Source organism: Scomber scombrus, chromosome 2, assembly GCF_963691925.1.
Source record: "Scomber scombrus chromosome 2, fScoSco1.1, whole genome shotgun sequence".
NCBI lineage: Eukaryota > Metazoa > Chordata > Actinopteri > Scombriformes > Scombridae > Scomber > Scomber scombrus.
This window is the reverse complement of record NC_084971.1, coordinates 5,048,217-5,066,611: the sequence shown is the minus strand read 5'-3', so window position 1 is coordinate 5,066,611 and position 18,395 is coordinate 5,048,217. Positions and strand designations below refer to the sequence as shown.

Sequence of the window (18,395 nt, the reverse complement as noted above, 5' to 3'; positions counted from 1 at the left end):
AGGGGGGGGGGCCGAACCTCTGGACTCGAAGAGGGAGAGAGAGGGAGAGGGGGAGAGAGACAGAGAGAACAAGACTCACCTGAACACACTGTGTGGATATCCTTTCCTGCAACTGTTCAGTCCAACATACAACAACAACAACAACAAAAAAAACTAGTTCTTATCACCACTACACTCGCCAGCCGAGCAGATCAAGAGCAGGCTCCTATTTCTGCGCTGTGAAATTGAATCAGAGGAACGAAGAGGCAGTACAGCAGAGGCATTGTGTCCCCTGCAATTGAAACACTAACCAGCTGAAAATATCAAAGACCATCCTGGACAAAGCGTTCCTCTCAAACCCCCCCTTGTTTGTCTACAATCTGCTGTTGAAGTAGAAAGTGATCAAAAGCTGCACAACACTCAAGAGAAAGAGAGAGGGAAAAAGAGAGGGAGAAAGAAAGAGAGAGAGAGAGAGAGAGAGGGAGGCTGAGGGGGGACCATACACAAGGGCAAAGGATTGTGTGCAGGTGCTGGGTGCTGCCATGGTGCGTGGAGGCGGCGTGGCAGTAGCTCCGTCCTGGTGGGGCCTGTGGGCGTTTGGCACCCTGTCGCTGGCGGCGCTGTGCTTGTCGGACCAGGCCATCCGCTGCCCCGTGTGTTCCGAGGAGAGGCTGGCCAGCTGCCGTCTGCCGGAGGGCTGCGAGGAGACGGTGAGGGAGCCCGGCTGCGGCTGCTGCCCCACCTGCGCCCTGCCTAAAGGGGCGCACTGTGGCGTCTACTCGCCGCGCTGTGGCACGGGCCTCCGCTGCTACCCTCCGCGCGGCGTGGAGAGGCCGCTGCACTCGCTGATGCACGGCCAGGGGGTGTGCACTGATGAGAGGGAGGTGGAGGAGAACTCAGGTGAGAGAGAGAGAGCGATGGGGTCAGAGTCTGATGATGATGATGAATGCACTTCTTTACACTTGGCGCACCTTCCTTTTTTTAACTTGCTGCTATTTCTAAGTGATCATTTAACCCACATTCAGCACCTTTGTAAATGTCTAAACATCCAGGATGCTCTTATAGTATGCAGCATGTAACGACCGGCGAGGTCTTTTCCAAAACCTGGACTGCGTGTCTCTGCCTCCCCTTCTCGCTCTGTGGACCGATGTGCCGGGGGCAGACCGGAATATTTTCTGTCTCTGCTCCCTGGGCCTTACCTGAGCCGGGCAGGGTCAGAGTTGGGGAGGTGTGACAATGTGCTGCTTGTTTACCCTAATCTCAGCTAAGCCCTGAACCAGAGCGTGCACACACACCGGCTCCTCACGCATGGCCTGATGGGAGAGAGCGCACACAGTCCCTCTGCTGTCTTGCGGCCGCTCTCGCTGTGAAAGGGGCCCTGCTGTAAGACTGCAGAGCGGGGGCTTCAGAAGAGCGGCGCTGTGGCGATAGCTGGGGGTGGGCGTGTGTGTGTGTGTGTGTGTGTGTGTGTGCATGAGGAGCTTGTGCTGTGTGCCTCTGCTTTACATACGTCTGCAGCGCTCTGCATGTGTGTGACTGCGTGGCCCTGAGAAAGTACATCATATCTGTTCTAGTGAAAGGAAGAACGTGCATTCGGGCTCAGTGACACTAATTTACTTTCCTGGCAAACCCCTTTGGGTGTGCGATTACCTCATCGTGCCCATGCTGAACTGAGATCCTGCAGGTAGTCCTGCAGTGCAGGCAAGTGAAATGCATTGTGGTAGCCCTGGGAGAGCCTGCGTCTATGTCTGTGTGTGTGTGTATATATATATGTGTGTGTGTGTGTGTGTGTGTGTGTGTGTGTGTGTTTGTAATCGGAGGAGGTAATAAAAGCTGCTGTATGAAATGACTGTAATGGAGTGTGGCCAGTCTGGGGCTATTAGAGCTCTCTGCAATCAGTAATTCACTTGGTGCTCTTTCATGGACGCCCCCCTCCTCCTCCTCCTCCTCCTCCTCCTCCTGCTGCTGCCACAGATGTCTAACTCTTCTTCTTCTTATGCCGATGTGTCTATCACCCTCTCTTTTTTTTACTCCGACTTCTTATTCTCCTCTCTGTTGCTACATTCCTCTTGCGAAGAACAGAGTCTGTTTCCACTTTTGCACAGTGGGACGTCTAATACTGGGATGTCTTATCTGCATATCCAGTTCCAGTTCACTGCCTTTGACTCCAACTTCTTCCTACTGATGTAATGGGTCTCTACTGTTTGTCTTCCCCCCCCTCGCTCTCCACAAAGGGGAATGGTGTTGATTTCCCATTATGCCATATGAGACGATTGTTATAATGTTTCGCAGAGACAAGGTGGTTCTTTCATTTGTTCCAGATTATCTACTTTACTGGCCCGACGTCTCACCTCCACCCGGGGTCACCAGTCTCCCAGACTCTTACTGGTTACTGGTAATGGCAACGGACTGTCTGCTATAGAGCCAGAACACCAACAAGATTTTTAGATCAACTTAGCCAATATAAAACTCCCTGGACACTCATCTCCATTGCAGCATCTGTTTCCCCTGGCCCTGGGTGTACACTACCCCTTACCCCCCCTCCCCTCCTCTCCTCCTCGCCCCCCCCCCCCCCCTCCACCCCTCCAACCCTAACAAGCCTTCGAGCGCATCGCCCACCGCGTCCAGCTCCTTCACGAGGATGAGCTCATCGCCACTCTTTCTGCCAGAGCTGAAATGAGAGCCTTCTGCTCTCTGTGCAGGGCCAGCATAGGTTAGGCCGGCACATAGCGTGACTAAATGGAATCAGAAAGAAGAGGAAAGCTGTTTAGAGCATGATAAAAACGGAGGGGCTGTCTTCAGCTCTGCCCCGGCTCTGTGTCAGTTTCTACAGCGCAAATTCATCTCGCAGGAAGGTGAATGGGGGGGGGGGGGGAGAACTGTTCTCCCGAAACTATTATTTATGCTCTTTGATGCTGCGTTGTCCGATCAGCTGGCTTGTAACTAGGTTATAGTGCACTTGGGGTGCGTGTGTTGGTGGTGGTGGGGTTCTCGAGTCCCTTTCTCCAAGGCGAGGCTGGGCGGCAATGGAACATTTTGGCAGCGGATGGAACATTTTGGAAAGTTCATAAGTTTTGTTCTTGGTGTTCTGTAATCCGAGCGCCGAGTTCTGTTTGCCTCCACACTCCTTCTCACCCCTGGAGTCTGTCATAACAAAGTGGGGAAGCTCTGCCCAATACATCTCGCCGTAAATCAATTCTTCTGGGCAGCAGCTCACATTCGCTGTATAAGAATGTTCAGTGTAAACCATGGCAGTGGAGAGACAATCAGGAAAAAAAAAAAAAAAAAAGAGGCACGGGTGGGAAGAGGAGAAAGAGAGAGAGAGAGAGTCGAAGAGCAAACTCGAGCAGGAGAGATTTCCTTTGTGGCGCATTCACCGTACTTATGCATTATTAAACAAGGGGGTGCATCTCCTTGAATACATGTCTGACACTGCCCCACTCCTAGCAACAGTGAACATGCTAGATAAAAATAGAAGAGGGTTTTTTAAAAAACCCAGAGAATTTATAATGAAAAGGCCCCCGTGATAGAGGCACATCTCCACAGCCCATTGAAGGAAATTTAGGATTTTCCAGGCGAATGGTTACAGCCTCTGCATCTGAGATATGCAACGGTTTGTGCTGCCTCATGATTATCGTTTCACTTCTAAGGCTTGGCTGCTTACTGCGAATCCAAAAAAAAAAAAGAAAAAAAAAGTAGCAAAGTAAAGGAAATGTAGTAAAAAAAAAATCAGACTGGCAAGAAAATATGAGTCAGTCGTTTCTTCTGGTTCAAAACTGTGTATTCCTCTCTTAAGCCTGTTATTGAACTGAATTTCCATAGCAACAACAACCACTATCCAGCATTGCTATGTCAAGGTCTAAGACAGGTTTAGTGCTTCCTAATATCCCATTCTTAGAAACCTTCTCTATCTTAATACTTAGAATAAATCATCATGCGTACGTTGGCATCTGCTCCTGCATTCCTGCCGAGTCTCCCCTGGTGTCGTATTCAAATGCTTCCCTCTGACAGTGAAACGGATATTATTTACAAAGTGATACAGATGTCAGATATGAAAAGCCTTACACCTACAGGCACACAAGGAGGTGCATGAATGAAGCTGTCTGCAGAGCCAGTCTCTGTCCAACTATGTCTAATTTACTGTGACGCACACAGGTCTTTATGAAAGCAGCATGCTAACCTAGATTTTTCCCCTTATCCCACGAGGGGAGACTCCTCAGCACATTTCGGGGGGAGCTGCGAGCTGTTTTAAAAGACGTGGGCGCCCCTTTTTTCCTCGATGCTAAATGAGGATTTTCTCAAACCCCTCTCGGCCGATGTCCCCTAATGTTGTGTATTTGCTTACTTTGGGTTCTGTGGCGGATTTGTACAGCTGGGGCTCTTATGCAGTGGAGTAAATGTGATTAGCTAATTGCCGTCCTTTGTGGGACAGGGACCCCCACCTGGTGTTGGAGCTGAGAGATACACAAACAAATCCAACAATGTCCTGGTCATGAAAAATGCCTATTCTGAGGAGGAAGACAGTGAATCCTCAGGATCCAGGATTTCATGTGTGGACCTGCTTGTAACAGCAATCTACACCCCAATTATATGAATAAGTGAGAGTAAATGCATGCTTTTCATAAGGATGATTGAATGGCAGATATGCTGTCATAGTTATTTTATTACTTTCACTTCCACTCATGTCCTTGATTCTGCACATATGCTGAAACGAGAACAATGCACTCAAAACGAAGTTGATGCTTTCGCCCAAATTCACTGCAGCTGCAGGTTCCCCTCTATTTATAGATCTATTAATCACACGCAGCAATAGTGCATCAACATGTGATGGTCGGTTAGTATCACCCCCAGCTGACTGTGACAGAAGTGACTCACACAGCAGTAATAGAGTCTGGTGTATGGAGTTATTTATGTCCCCCGAGGTTAAAGGTGACTATATTATCTGTGGTTTTTATGGTCGGATGAAAGACATAAATTCAGATGAAAAATGGGATTGCCATTTGAACACAGAACAAAGTAAGAATTTCAAAGGATTGTAAAGTTGCCGAACCATGTTTCAATTTCATCGCGTGGATGGTTTGATCCAAAGGATCTTTGACTCGATAAAGGATCGGATTTATCTGGAAGACTTTCCGCTTCATCCTTTACTCATATTTTTGTCTCGGATCCAGACCTGCGTACGTGCATGTGTGCATGTGCATGTGTGTGTTATGTCTGGCTAATCAGAGAAGCAAGCTATAAACAGGAATATTACAGTTCAGCCCAAACTAAATTGTTCTTTCACTTGAGATGAAAAGCTGAAGAAGAAAGCTGCTCAGGATAGATAAGGAATTTTACATTTAGCTTCAGTTTCTTTTAACTTAGCTACCGTGGCATTATTCCAACAACATATGCTCCTCAATATAAATCTAAAACGGCTGTTTGATTATGTGAGAGCTTGTGCATTTTTAATTGTTTGCAGATAATATTTCTTGCCCCTTTAACAGTAAATCAACACTATGTCAAAACTAGTTCTGCAAGTCAGCCTGTGGATTCCAACCTAAAAACATGTTGTACTGTACTTCTGGATGTCTGTTTTGACATCGGTTAAGCGGGAAGAAGCCAGAATAGCATCAGTCAGTGCAGCAGCAGGTTTTTCTTGCCTTTGGGGTTTAGTGCTGATTTAACTTTCCATCTTTCCTTTGACAAATGACACCATAACGAGTTCCCACATTTTCATTGGCTCCCTCACAGCACGTACTGGTAGCCTTGAAACAGTGGTCTTACAACTGCACATGACATAAACTTTGATGATTAACTGATTCACAGAAATCTGCCTGCCTGGAATCCAGCAGATTGATACTCTGGCAGCATCCAGTTGTTGAGTGAAAACAGCAGTTTTGTTGGTAGGAGGCCGAGCTGACTTTTGTGCTCGCTGCCAGAAAATTTAGAAAAATTACTTATCAAACAAAACATTTTTGGAGATGTTGCATCCCCTAACAGTATTCATTTTTCAGTAGATTAGCTGCTGTCAGTGTAGTATAATCTATTCCATTCTAACGGCACGAAGGACATTCACAACGCTACAGACAGTGGGATTTTTTGCCTCTTCAGTAGGCAGGATTTATTGACTGATATTTTGTTTGAATCTGGATAATCTCACTGCTTAGAAAACACAAATGAATAAGATGGCAGAGCAGGACTGGCCCTGGCTGAGGAAAAGGTCTCAGTAATGGACTTTGTCCCTGGACACTGAACAGTGAGTCTCCACTGCAACTCAACACTTTGGATGGATTAAATGTAGAAGACAAAATTGTGTTTATAAGACTTTCAGCAATATTGATTGCACCATTTCTCAGCTATTTTTCTGTTGTTGATTTTGTACTTTTCTTATCCGAAAAGTACAAGACTCTAACCCCCTAACCCTAACCCATTTGATATTGATTGTTTAGGCCAGGGGTCGGGAGCCTGGGGCTCGCGAGCCACCACGGGCTCTTTTGCTGCACGGCTGGGGCTCTCGGACGAAATGGGTTGGCGAAAAAAACAAACTTGCAAATAAAGGGATAATAAGCATAGGCCTAGAGGAAGAGTAAAACAACAGTCAATACAACTTATATTAAAATGACAAGGCTTCGTGGCAAATACGTAGGTCTATCTGAGAAATTTAATTTCACTTTCCACCTCATTGGACTCCGTAAACATAGCCTGCATAATATTGTTACATTCGTGGCTCGTTGCCATGACAACATCAAACAAAATCACAGATTTCCCGCCATTTCCGTCAACAAGAACAGTGTTGCCAACTTGGCGACTTTCTCGCTAAATCTGGCGACATTCCAAATCCTCTTAGCGACTTTCTCAAAAGCGACTAGCGACAAATCTAGCGACTTTTTGTGGTGTATTGGAGAGTTTTCTGGTGATTTGGAGACTCTGAAATGAAAACACGTATCGCTCTGCAGTTACTGTCCTCAACGAGCAGCGGGTGCTGCCTTGAGCCCCTCCCCCGTCCCAAAGCACTCACAGGCGGTCAGGTTCACAGTAGCCTCGCGCAGCAGTCCCAGCTGCAGTCAGAGCAGAGAGGAGACCCACACCACTCCGTGTCCAGACTGCAAATGAATAGCGCAATTCCACCCCGCATTACAGTCTTATGATTGAATTTGGCTCTTCTGAGATTTAAAAAAAAAAAAATGGTAAAAGTGGCTCTCCAGGAAAAAAAGGTTCCCGACCACTGGGCCAATACCGATCAATATTAATAGATATAAGAAAATCCAAAAACAACAGAAAAAAGATTTCCAGCTGCTGTTAATTTGCTCTACATTAAGGATTTGAAAGAATTTGGACCAAGTTATGAACTGAGTGGGACATTTTTACGAGGGGTGCATTTGGTGTCATTTGGGGCATGTGGTAGATTATTGGTGTCTTTTGTGATATGTTCACTTTATATGTGATGGTTGGTCATGTGACCTAAATATACTTACTGTACCTGTGTATGCTTATGCAATTTTGCAGAGCGTACCTGAGTAAGCTGCAGGCAAAATGCATTGTTCTGTACTCTGCCGACACGTCTGGCACCACAGATACATTATGTCTGTGATGAAGCCGTATCTGTCGATACATTGGTGGGGTTCTATAAGGAAAACTCCTCTCAGTGTTTGCACTTGTTCGAAGTAAAGTCAAATTTAAGGGCTAATGAGTCTACCTCCCTTCATCCCTTCATGAACGTATTGTGACTATCTTCAGTTTGTCTGTATTGAATAGAGGAACAACGCGGTCATTGTTTTGAAAAGGGTGTACCAAAGGTTTTAGTACAAATGTCTCTCATAGTGGAATCTCTTTAGGCTTAGATCCAGGATGTGAGCTTGTAGAAGTATAAACCGTAGGAAAGTACTCTGCCAATCTCACTGAGCATAACTAAATATTTATCTGGAAGGGACATTTGTCTTTGAGGTTTACAAGTTCAGCCTTACAAGCGCCAACAGTGGAATTTGAAATCTGATGACCCCTTTAAGTCCCTTGTGTCAACTGTCACAAAAACAACTTGTTAATTCTGTCTTTCTCCTACAGAATGCGAAGAGAAGACAAATATAAAAAAAAGAATGAGTGTTACGTCATGTTATAATGTAGATTAAACGATGTAACCGCAATGGACTTGTAAGTTATTTTTCCTGTGGCAGAAAATGTGTTCGTTGGAAGTGGTCCACCGATCAGACAACTCATTCCACAGTGAATGATCCTCACACATCTGGCAGCGAGCGTGACGAATACATTTGCAAGTGCAGCGGCCGACATGACAACAAATATTTAACTAAGGACCGGACTGAGTAAGCAGTGCAGATAATTGTGTAATACAATGTGTCAGCTTTAAGTGCTGACAAAATAGAGCTACGTGCGGTCACTTCATCGGTGCCGTATCATAGTCGTTGTATTTGTTGGTTATGTGAGCATGGGATTGTACAACATCTGCAAAAACTAGTGTAGAGATCCAGGTGGACAGGGTTCAGGTGCAGGACAAAGCTGGTGGTGTCGTACCATGTGATCTCAGACAGGTAGTCGACTTTGTTTTTGTGTTAAATGGATGTTATTAGCTTAGTTTCGCGTGTTATCGTGTACCAATGTTCTTAAATATGCTCAGATGTTTACTCGAGACCTTTCTTTATCTTTGCTGTGCACCTGTGACTGGCAATGCATCAGCTCCAGGCCTGATAATGCACGGTAGGAAATATGTTTTAAAAGCCAAGAGCTGCTGATCCAAATCAAATGAAACCACACAGAGAAGTGGCGACTTCCTCCGTGGAAAACAGCAGTGGTAGCAAACAGGACATGCCACCCCTGACCCACTTCTAAATCATTTTGGCTCACCCTGCAAAAGAGCAATGGAATCGGAAAAGTGTGAACTGGCAAAAGAGGAGAAACAACAAGTCGGGACGAAGGGAAACAGCTGAAACCCTGTTGGCTCTTGTGGAAGAAAAGTGCTGATGAGCGAGGCTTAACAGCAAACAAGACTAAAAATACAAACAGCCAAGAGACATCCCCCCACCCCCTCCAGACGAGCGGAGCGAGGTGACGGTTTTACGAAGTTTAGACAAACCCGGTCACCTTCTAACTCCTGTCGTCGAGCCGTATGAAATCTTGTCGTCACCAGAAAACGTCCCAGGATCAATATCCTGAACATGGAAGGGGCCCAAAACTAGCATGAGAACTAGTACGGTGTTGCCTTCATGCATTGTACCGTAGATCTGAGAAAATGCTGTAACTATGTTGCACAAGATTAAGGAGGCTGCAGACCCACCTCCATTGTCTCTTTGCCAACAGTGTTTAACTGGATGCCTGGCAGTGACCTTAGATGTTAACCAGAGCTCAGATCTGGTTCAGTGATCACAGCGAGTACGGCTTCAAAAATGGTAAAACCGCAGTTTAAAGTGCTTTGATTCCAGTGCCAATCTGTAAAATGCCACAGGTTATGAGCTGAAAGCACAAAAAACACAGAGCTGCCAAGTCTCTCCAGCCACAGGTGAAAGGCAGCATGAGTGTGCACAAAGAAAGACACACACAACCTTTATCCCTCATTTTGCCCATCTTGTACCCCCCTCTCTACTTCTAACTAGTGCACACACACACACACACACACACCGACACACACACAGTTGTGCCCACTTGTGACAGTGCAAATACCCTCTAACAACCACCATCTGGCACAGGCTGAGGTTGTTATGGAGGGGTGGAGAATGAACAGGGAGGGGGGCATTTCCTCAGGAAGCAGCTGGCTGCCTGCAGGGCCACAGAGCTGCAGGATTATAGGGATGCAAAGGTGAATGTGGCACATGCAGACCACCATGTACAGAGGGTGGCAGAGCAGGGGTGGTATCGTCTGAAAAAGGCCTCGGGGCCGGTGGCACGGCTGCGGTGCGGTAGTTGAAGAGTACCAGGGCAGGGAGCTGAGGTACGGATTACCCCCCACACGGCTCTGCGTCCTTGAGGTTAACCTGGCCTCATTTTTAGCCTACATCTCACCACGTTAAGCTGTATGTTCCGTCGAAGGACGAGGTGGTCTACCAGAGGAGGTCCCGCTTTGTGTTTGACATCAAATCATTAAATTATTGCGCTACATTATGCTCACATCATTCAAATGTGACGTTATTATGTTGCACTGACAATCGTGATGCTAAAGACTTACAAATGATTTGGACAAACTGTAAAACTGTATGAAAATATTCTGTATGAGCAACTAAACTGACTCAAGACCCTTTCTACTTGTCCTTTAGCGATGGAAAGGCAGGACGAGATCATCCCGGAGCACCCGAACAACAGCAATATCCGGTGCAGTCCACAAGACAAACGCTGCATACAGAAGACTCTGGCCCGACACCCTCAGAAGTCCACGAACCAGAGGAGCAACACCGCTAGGGAGGAGACCAAGGCGGTGCTGGTGAGAGAAACAAACTGCTGACCTCTTATCAATTTTCAACTGAACAACAGCAAATTTCAGGCGATCTCCTCTGCAGCAACAGGCCGCAGCTCCTGCAGGTGTTTAACATTAAAATCTTTATAGTTCCAAAGCCACAAGTGTAACAGTCAGGTTATAAATTGTACAAATTAGTTATTTACAGACCGTAACATTTAATTGTGGTCTTGTGAAATAAAGTACAGGTGTACATTGGCATCAACATGCAATTTGCTGTTTTAACACTGGCAAGAACAGGATCATAACATTCCCATTAATCAGAAACAGGCCAGTTGTTCAACATTTGTGTGCATTCATTCACACACAAATGTGTTGAATGAATGAACAGTAATGCTACAATCTCCCACATCTAGAATTTATATAGTCCATCCAAGTAAAGGTATTAAAGCCAAAATCATATGGGGACATTTTTTGCTTTTCAGTTTTTCATCCTTATTAAACTGCATTATGGAAATGCAATTTATTGAACATTCTTCCAGGATGATGTATTTATATGCAAAAATGAGTTAGCTTATGAATTCATAGCAGCTGGCTCTCAATACAGTAACCCTAGACTTATGTGCACTAACAATGTAAGGTCATTGACATTTCTTGACGTCAAATGGAAACGTGTGTGTTACAAGTGCGTACTAGTTTATGTAACGTATTCAAATGCTGAAAAACTCAGAACTAGGACAAACAAGGTATGGAACACGCACATCCAAAAACAAACTTTCACAGGTGCTTTGTCAAAAATGACACTGCAGGAAGGAACCAAAGAAAAGATCTAGTACTAGTAGCTTTGACAGTGGTTACCTATGAGTACAGTCTTGTTTGATTCTTGACATTTAGGTTTTACACAAACGTTCTCATGTTTTTTGGCCATTTTGAAGATTAGAGATAATAATTTAGCGTTCCCTTTTCACGCTATTTTAGCAGTTTTCCTTCTCCACTGAAAAGGTCTACATACACAAACTTCTTACATCTGTATGTCTGCTGATGTGATTATACAATCCATCAACTGAATAAAAATTGACCAGCCTCTTGTTTTTCCTCCTCCAGGCTCCATGTCGTGCTGAGCTACAGAGGGCACTGGACAGATTGGCATCGAACACCCGCACGCACGATGATCTCTTCACAATCCCCATACCCAACTGTGACAAGAACGGAGATTTCCACGCCAAACAGGTCTGTGACTTCAGGCGTACGCTCGCGATGATGGTTATTGAATTACCGAGTGCTATTTGGCCGTGCGTAATAGTGAACTGTGAATCTTTATTATTAAGCCAATACAAATAAAAATGCCTATCTTTATACTTCAAACTATTCCTTTCCAACAACATCAGCAATATCTGGGCCAAAACACAAAACATGCCTGCAGCTGATGAAATTTTGTCTTACTAGTTCAAGATCAACACAAACGTTTCTCCAAACAGACTTTCTTATGAGTTATTATGCTAATGCCAAGACTTTAGTTTTCCAGGCTCACATAAAAAAAAAAAGTGATTTACTTTCACAAATCGAGAGCTGATCTGTGTGTGTGTAAAGTGGGTTCCCCCTAAACTGTTGGACAATAATCACTTCGTTGCTGTGATGGATGCAATTAGCCTCTTGGATGCAATTTCTTTTTGTTGTTATTCTGCCCTTTTGTGAGATTGGGCAACTACGCATGTAAGAGTGAAAGAATCAGAGAACATAACAACGCAGATAAGACCGCTCGGAGCTGTGTGTAATCAGAGCAACAGACGCAGAGTCAGTGATAAAAGCAAAAGCTCTGCTCAGGCACTGGTCATCAGGAGACTGAGTTATGTGGATTGTGTAACATGGTTAAAGTATCTTTGTCTGCACACATTCAGAGGCATCTGTTTACTGTTTAACTAAAAGTGCACAGTGATAAAAAACCCTATTGGGAAGTGAAGCTCAGGTCATGAGGGACAACTGGGAATCATTTTATGGCAGGGTTGCTATAAGATTGTTAACTGGTCTTGGAGACTTTTTGAAACTGTAAATCACTATAGAAAAAAAGTAGAAAATCAGGCCATATTTTTTTTTATTACAGGAATTGTTAAAGGCTCACAAAAAGAAACTCTCTCAGGGGCTTTAAAGCAAATAATTTAATTACTTTCTCGCAGCTTGAGAGAAAGACTTTTAGTACCAGCTGGGGGTAGTTTGCCTTAATGTATAATTCTGTCAGGGTAAGAAGAAGACAACTGTGTCTTAATTTTATGTGACCCTAAAATATTGTTACATGTGACAAACTCCAGTCTTTTTACTGCAGAACAATAAATATGTCCCCATTTGACCAGGCCTGACATCAGCTTTGAGAGTTATGACCCTATAGCCAACAGAGCACTGAAACAGATACATGATAAGATACTGGGCTGTAACCTTTGACCTGCTTTTAAGTTTTATATAAACCTGCATTCATATATATTTAAGTCACTTGGAGGCAGTACACAACATTGAGTATTATTACCTTATAAAATATAGTGAACATGTTATCAAAACATAGGTTTTTTTGCACATCCAGCAGACACGGAGCAACATTAGCATTAACTGGAGTTGTATCTCTGGCAAACGGACAAATATAAGTCGAATACTCACTATCTTTTAATTTAGCTGGTAAATGCTCCACTATATTCGACAGCTAGTTGTTAGCATGTTTTGCCTGCCTGATGAGAGCCGTGAGGTTCAACCAAAACAGTGAAGTTGCCACCAGTAAGACCTAATTATTGATTTAGAATAGCTGAAGGGAACTGCTGAGTCGGTGATACTTCTCTACGGGCTAAGTGCAATACTCACTGTCTTCTAATCTCGATGCTATTGTAATTTTTGCCAGCTAGTTGTTAGTGTTTTCAGTGTGCTGCTTGGTGCTGGACAGATAGCATAAAATTTAGCTGCTATATGTCCTACTATATTCAACAGCTAGTCGTTAGCGTGTTGTTGTTGTTTTTTTACTGTTTGAGCTGAAAACAGTTGCCTGCTTGATGAGAGCTGTGAGAGTCAACCAAAACAGTGAAGTTGCCCCCAGTAATATCAAAATATTGATTTAGAAGAGCTGAAGGGAACTGCTGAGTCTGTGATATTTCTCTATGGACTTCTCACTACAAGCAACTCCTTTCAAATTATATTTAGTCATGTGATTCACTTTTAATATAAAAATATTGACAAGAGCAGCTTTAATATTTGCACAAATTTAATATTTGCACATTATCAAAACATGACCTTATATACACATCCAGCTGACATGGAGCAACATTAGCATTCATTTGGATCGTAACTCTGGCCATCTGACAAAAAAGTCCAATACCCACCGTCTTTTAATTTCACTGCTAAATGCTCAACTATGTTAGCCAGCGTTTTCAGTGTGCCGCTTGCTGCTGGACAGGCAGTGTAAAGAAGGTTTTTTGACAGAACAGCTTTAACATTTGCACCTTTATTTAAATGAGCTGTTACAAGCAAATTAAACATTCTATATATCTTCATGCCCACAGTGTCATCCTGCACGCGACGGCCAGCGGGGAAAGTGCTGGTGTGTGGATCAGAAGACGGGCATGAGGCTGCCGGGGCCATTGGAGCTGCGAGGGGATCTGGACTGCCACCAGTTAATGACGGCTACTCTGAGGGATTGAGAAGTGAGGAGTTGCAGTGGGGGTGCAGGACCAGCTGAATTGAACTGGTGCTTATTAGTAGAACTACACAATGGAAAGGACTTCGCCCTAAAGTCTCATTTCACCTGAGGCCAACGGTACTTGAGCTTGCGCAACAGAAAAAAGAAAAAAAACAGAAACCATTGAATTGAGTTCTTTTTGCTATTTTGTTTCTGTGTATGAGAGTATGTGATCTCTATGAGTCTTTTGAGCACTTGTCGTGTTTGTTTCTACTATGTGAACTTAAGACCGATAGTCTTCAGACACATCTGCTTTAAAGTAACAGGTGGCAGGAGAAAAAAAAACAACCTTCCACAGATAACAGTTGTAGTTGTGATCATTGTTAGCAAAATGTTTGGTATTCTTTAGTATCATTTTAGCAGAATATTCTTGAAAAGTGACATAAAAATGCATCAATCCAAACAAATCAGACTTGAAATAGACTTTCTGAAGCACTCAATCATCAAAGAGTCTTAATCAACAGTGTACCAGTTTTCCACACACTTTGTGTTATTAATTGTAACAAGAGGCTCTTATTCTTGTGTCCTACAGTATGTGTCGTTACCCCACCCCCATCTTAAAACCGACCATAAAATGTGTTTGCAAAACACAAAGTCTAGTTCAGTGACGACGAAAGAGCAGCAATAAAAGATGGAAAGAGAACAACAGATAAAAATGAAACAGAAACGGGTGACAAAAGGAATGCAACAACCCTCCCTCTCTTGAGTTACCAAATGATAAGCCATAGCTTTTCATCACAATCAACAATCGAGACCAAAGTGAAAAGTGAGATTAGTTTGGAAAAACTGTATCTGAGAGCCCAGAATAGATTTGCTTTATCACCCTGTTGTCAACTCTGCACCCCCCCCACACCCCCCCACTCTTTGCCAGCAAGCTCTTTCTAGCATCGTGGTCCAGAAGGACTGGAAGAGAAGCTGGGCTAGAAAACTCTGTATACTGCTGATAGGATAATCTTATTTCTCCAGCTGGTGCTGAGATGCCAGTGTGACTTGTGTTTGTATGAATATGCTTCAACATACAGGATTTCTCTCCAAAACAGACTGCTTGGCAGAACTTTGGTGGTGCTATATACTGATTGTGCCAAAATACAAAAAGAACAAAAAAAAAGAAAAAAAAAGGCTTCTGCACTTTTTTGGGCATTGTTTTTGGATTGGAACAGAAGACTGGGATTTTTTTCAGGAGCGATTAGCATCAGCGAGTATGAGGATCACCTAAAGGTGTGACCATCTGCACTAGCTGGTTGACATAAGCTTCCCGAGTGTGTTTTCAATGTTATTGTCAAAATATGAAAGACGACGTCGCACATTAGCTTTTGCACTATCACTGCAGCTGACTGGCTTGTGTGTCTCATTGGCCGGTGTTGTAAAATCGCAGGAGTTAAGTGTTGGAAGAAGAGTGTAATAACCTTTAATGATTAAGCTACTGGCAGCATAGCAGAAGCTCTGGTGTGGCTGTAAAGCTAACACACTGGAATTTCATATCACACTAACCATTAAAAGGAATGTTTTACCAGTGGAAGTGACACAGATACTCATCAAATACTTTAGTTAGCGCAGGTGAGGCTGGTAATAGTCTTATAACAATCTGATTGTGCAGGTTTTAAGACTGCTGTTTGTCATTACCAGACATGGACACCCTGCTTTATCTGTCCCCCTGGGAGACTTCTTGGTCATTAATTGACTCAAGCAACAAATTCACCTTGTGCGATGCAGGTTTTTTTTGCTGTTTGTACGCCTGGGTGTTGCAAGTCCATTCCCACACAACCTAACAAACTACCGGTATGTTGGTATGTGGATCACAATGCAGTCGTATCAGAGATGTTGAGAAAAAAGAAAAAAGAAAAAAAAAGATCAAAATGACACAAGATATTCACAGCAACTATTACACATTATGTTTTTTTTTGTCTCCACACTCTGGTTTTACCTCAACGTCAGTTAAGCTATAAACATGACTATTTGTGCACAACACATTGAAGGGAGGTTCATTCAGCTCAACACAGAAATAAGAAAAATTGCCATTATTATGATGTCGAATTCAAATCTTTTTTTTCCTTCTTATTTGCAGTAAAAACATGGATATACAAATAAAAAATCTAATGATTTTGATACTTCCTTCATTTGTTTAGTGTGCATCTTCATGAGCTCTCCCCACTAATCTCAACCTATCTTGGGGACGGCTGACGTGATTGGTCCATTCCCAAAATCAATCAGACAAATTGAACCCTTAGCAGCACATTTTAAAAAAAGGGTGTCGGTTAATTTCTGTAAAAAAAATAAAAACAATCTCCTCCATTTATTTGTACACATAAAATGTAAAAATGTCTTTTTTCTTTTTAGTGCACTTTGGTCTCATTTTGCTGCAAAAACTCACTTCTCAAGAATTACAATATATATTTCCATAGATGCACATCATGTAAATAATGTTTAATCACAATAAACAATTTGAAGAAAATATGATCAAAGGTAAATTCTTTTCTCGTCTGTGTGTTGGCCCTGTTCTATCACTCTGTCCTGTGTAATGTTAACGAGCTCTCGGTCACAATTCTTTACTCGGGTTATCAATTATTTCATCTGCAGCACCTGTGAAGAATCCAATCTAATCACTGACGCCAAGGATCAATTCATATCCTCTGCCAGAAAACAGCGTATTGTCATCTGATGAACAGTTTTTTACTTGTTACTAAACCATATCCAAAGGAAGTTCACTAAAACACAGACAGGAGGATGGAAGATGGTGTGGGTGGAGAATACTTGCTTCGGCTTAAAAAATATCAAAAAAACAAATCTTTCCAAAGACTGCGAGCAAAGTGGAGACATCAGTACTATTAAGTGGACTGCATGCACACAACAACAGTTCCAGCAAAATCCTATCTTATCATCCATCAACTAATGAAGTGTTACTAAACACATTCACACACATTTCTCTGTTAAATAGTCTTGAAGGGGGGAAGGCAAATGGTTCTGGCTTTGATTTTTTTTGTAAAGGCCTTCTAACTGCATAAACTGTGTATTTAAGCTATAGTATGTTTCTTGATCTCTAACTTTGCTGTACTGAACTGTAATTTGCATTTCTTGAGAATAGACTGCTCCTGTTATCCTCCGATATTATCTGTTTGTGTGTAGAAGATATATATGAAGTAATGTTTGCATGCATAGCAACGGTCCGGGGAGTTGGAAAGAGCTTATGTCTTGTGTATCTTGTCCACGACGGGACTGTTATATTCAAACACTGAAGTGATCGAAGAACTGAAATATAGAGTATCAACCAATGAAATGATCAGTTACATTGTAAATGTTCACTTGATAAAAAAAAATGTACACATTGTAATACGACAATTAAAACTTTAGAAACTACCATGTTGTTGTGGTCATCAGTTGTAGTGATAGTATTAGTAGTGAGTTCATGATTTTATTGGATGATTTACTTTCTCATTGATATGTATGGTATGATTGTATATGTTGTCCTATAATTAAGAAGAGATTGCAGCATGTAAATGTAAGATATGTTTTGAACAGTGTTTTTGATTCGATTTTAAGTTGTTTATATAACAATGGTTGGGAAAAAGCTTTAAATCAGGGGTGTCAAACGTATGGAGCACGGTCCAGAACCGGCCCACCAAGAGGTCCAATCCGGCTTGCTGGATAACTTATTCCAATTTCTCAATAAAAAAGCACTGCTGTTCTCACTTATTTTCACTCACCATTCAGAATTCAGGCCTCTGATCTGCCCATGGACATCCAACCAAGATAACTGACTTGCAATGTGATTCAGATTTGAAGGACAAACTTCCTTGATGGGCTTGGACCCGTTATATCAGTATTTCTTACAAAGGTACCCCTAGATGGTTTATTATAGTAAAGTTATAATATATATATTATATATTATTTATAGATTATTATGCAATGATTTTACTAGTCCGGCCCCCCTGAGATCAAATGAGTTTGACACCCCTCCTTTAAATGATAAATATAAATGAGTCATTGTTTACAGACAATTTGAACTATCAAAAATGAATTGAATGGTGGTGCCTCAGTAGCTTAAATATTAAGACTTACACCACATAACTGCAGCATCTGCTGTTTGATTGCAGCCATGGACCTTTGTTGTATGTCATACGCCCATCTCTGCCCCCCAACCTCCACTTCCCCGTCTCTGTGTACTTTCAAACAAAAAAGGAAAATTCAATTTGACGTTCCCATGTGTACCCACATCACACATTACTTCTTTTACAGGCTGCATATTTTGATATTATTACTACTATTTACCTAGTCTGAACTTGACTATATTGTTGATGTGTTTGTGTGTGTAGGATTGTTATGAAAAAA

At 42.8% G+C, this 18,395-nt stretch overlaps 3 protein-coding genes across 3 annotated transcripts in view; 1 reads left to right on the top strand and 2 right to left on the bottom strand.

The window, feature by feature from the left end:
- Positions 1–9,480, bottom strand: part of LOC133992913 (zinc finger protein Aiolos-like) — a 22,875-nt gene extending 13,395 nt beyond the window's left edge. Inside the window, exon 1 of the mRNA XM_062431713.1 lies at positions 9,055–9,480. Within this exon, the coding sequence (XP_062287697.1) occupies positions 9,055–9,130 (76 nt within the window). The 5' untranslated portion in view covers positions 9,131–9,480. The remainder of the gene's footprint in view (positions 1–9,054) is intronic.
- Positions 1–16,172, top strand: part of LOC133992956 (insulin-like growth factor-binding protein 4) — an 18,196-nt gene extending 2,024 nt beyond the window's left edge. The window contains exons 1-4 of the mRNA XM_062431767.1: positions 1–879; positions 10,221–10,384; positions 11,462–11,587; positions 13,894–16,172. The exon at positions 1–879 is cut by the window's left edge and continues 2,024 nt beyond it. Coding sequence (XP_062287751.1) covers positions 522–879; positions 10,221–10,384; positions 11,462–11,587; positions 13,894–14,031 — 786 coding nt within the window. The 5' untranslated portion in view covers positions 1–521 and the 3' untranslated portion in view covers positions 14,032–16,172. The remainder of the gene's footprint in view (positions 880–10,220; positions 10,385–11,461; positions 11,588–13,893) is intronic.
- The window catches only part of LOC133992882 (protein AF-17-like), a 54,524-nt gene extending 36,308 nt beyond the window's left edge, over positions 1–18,216 (bottom strand). Inside the window, exon 1 of the mRNA XM_062431701.1 lies at positions 18,126–18,216. Within this exon, the coding sequence (XP_062287685.1) occupies positions 18,126–18,132 (7 nt within the window). The 5' untranslated portion in view covers positions 18,133–18,216. The remainder of the gene's footprint in view (positions 1–18,125) is intronic.
- Between the last annotated feature and the right edge of the window lie 179 nt (positions 18,217–18,395).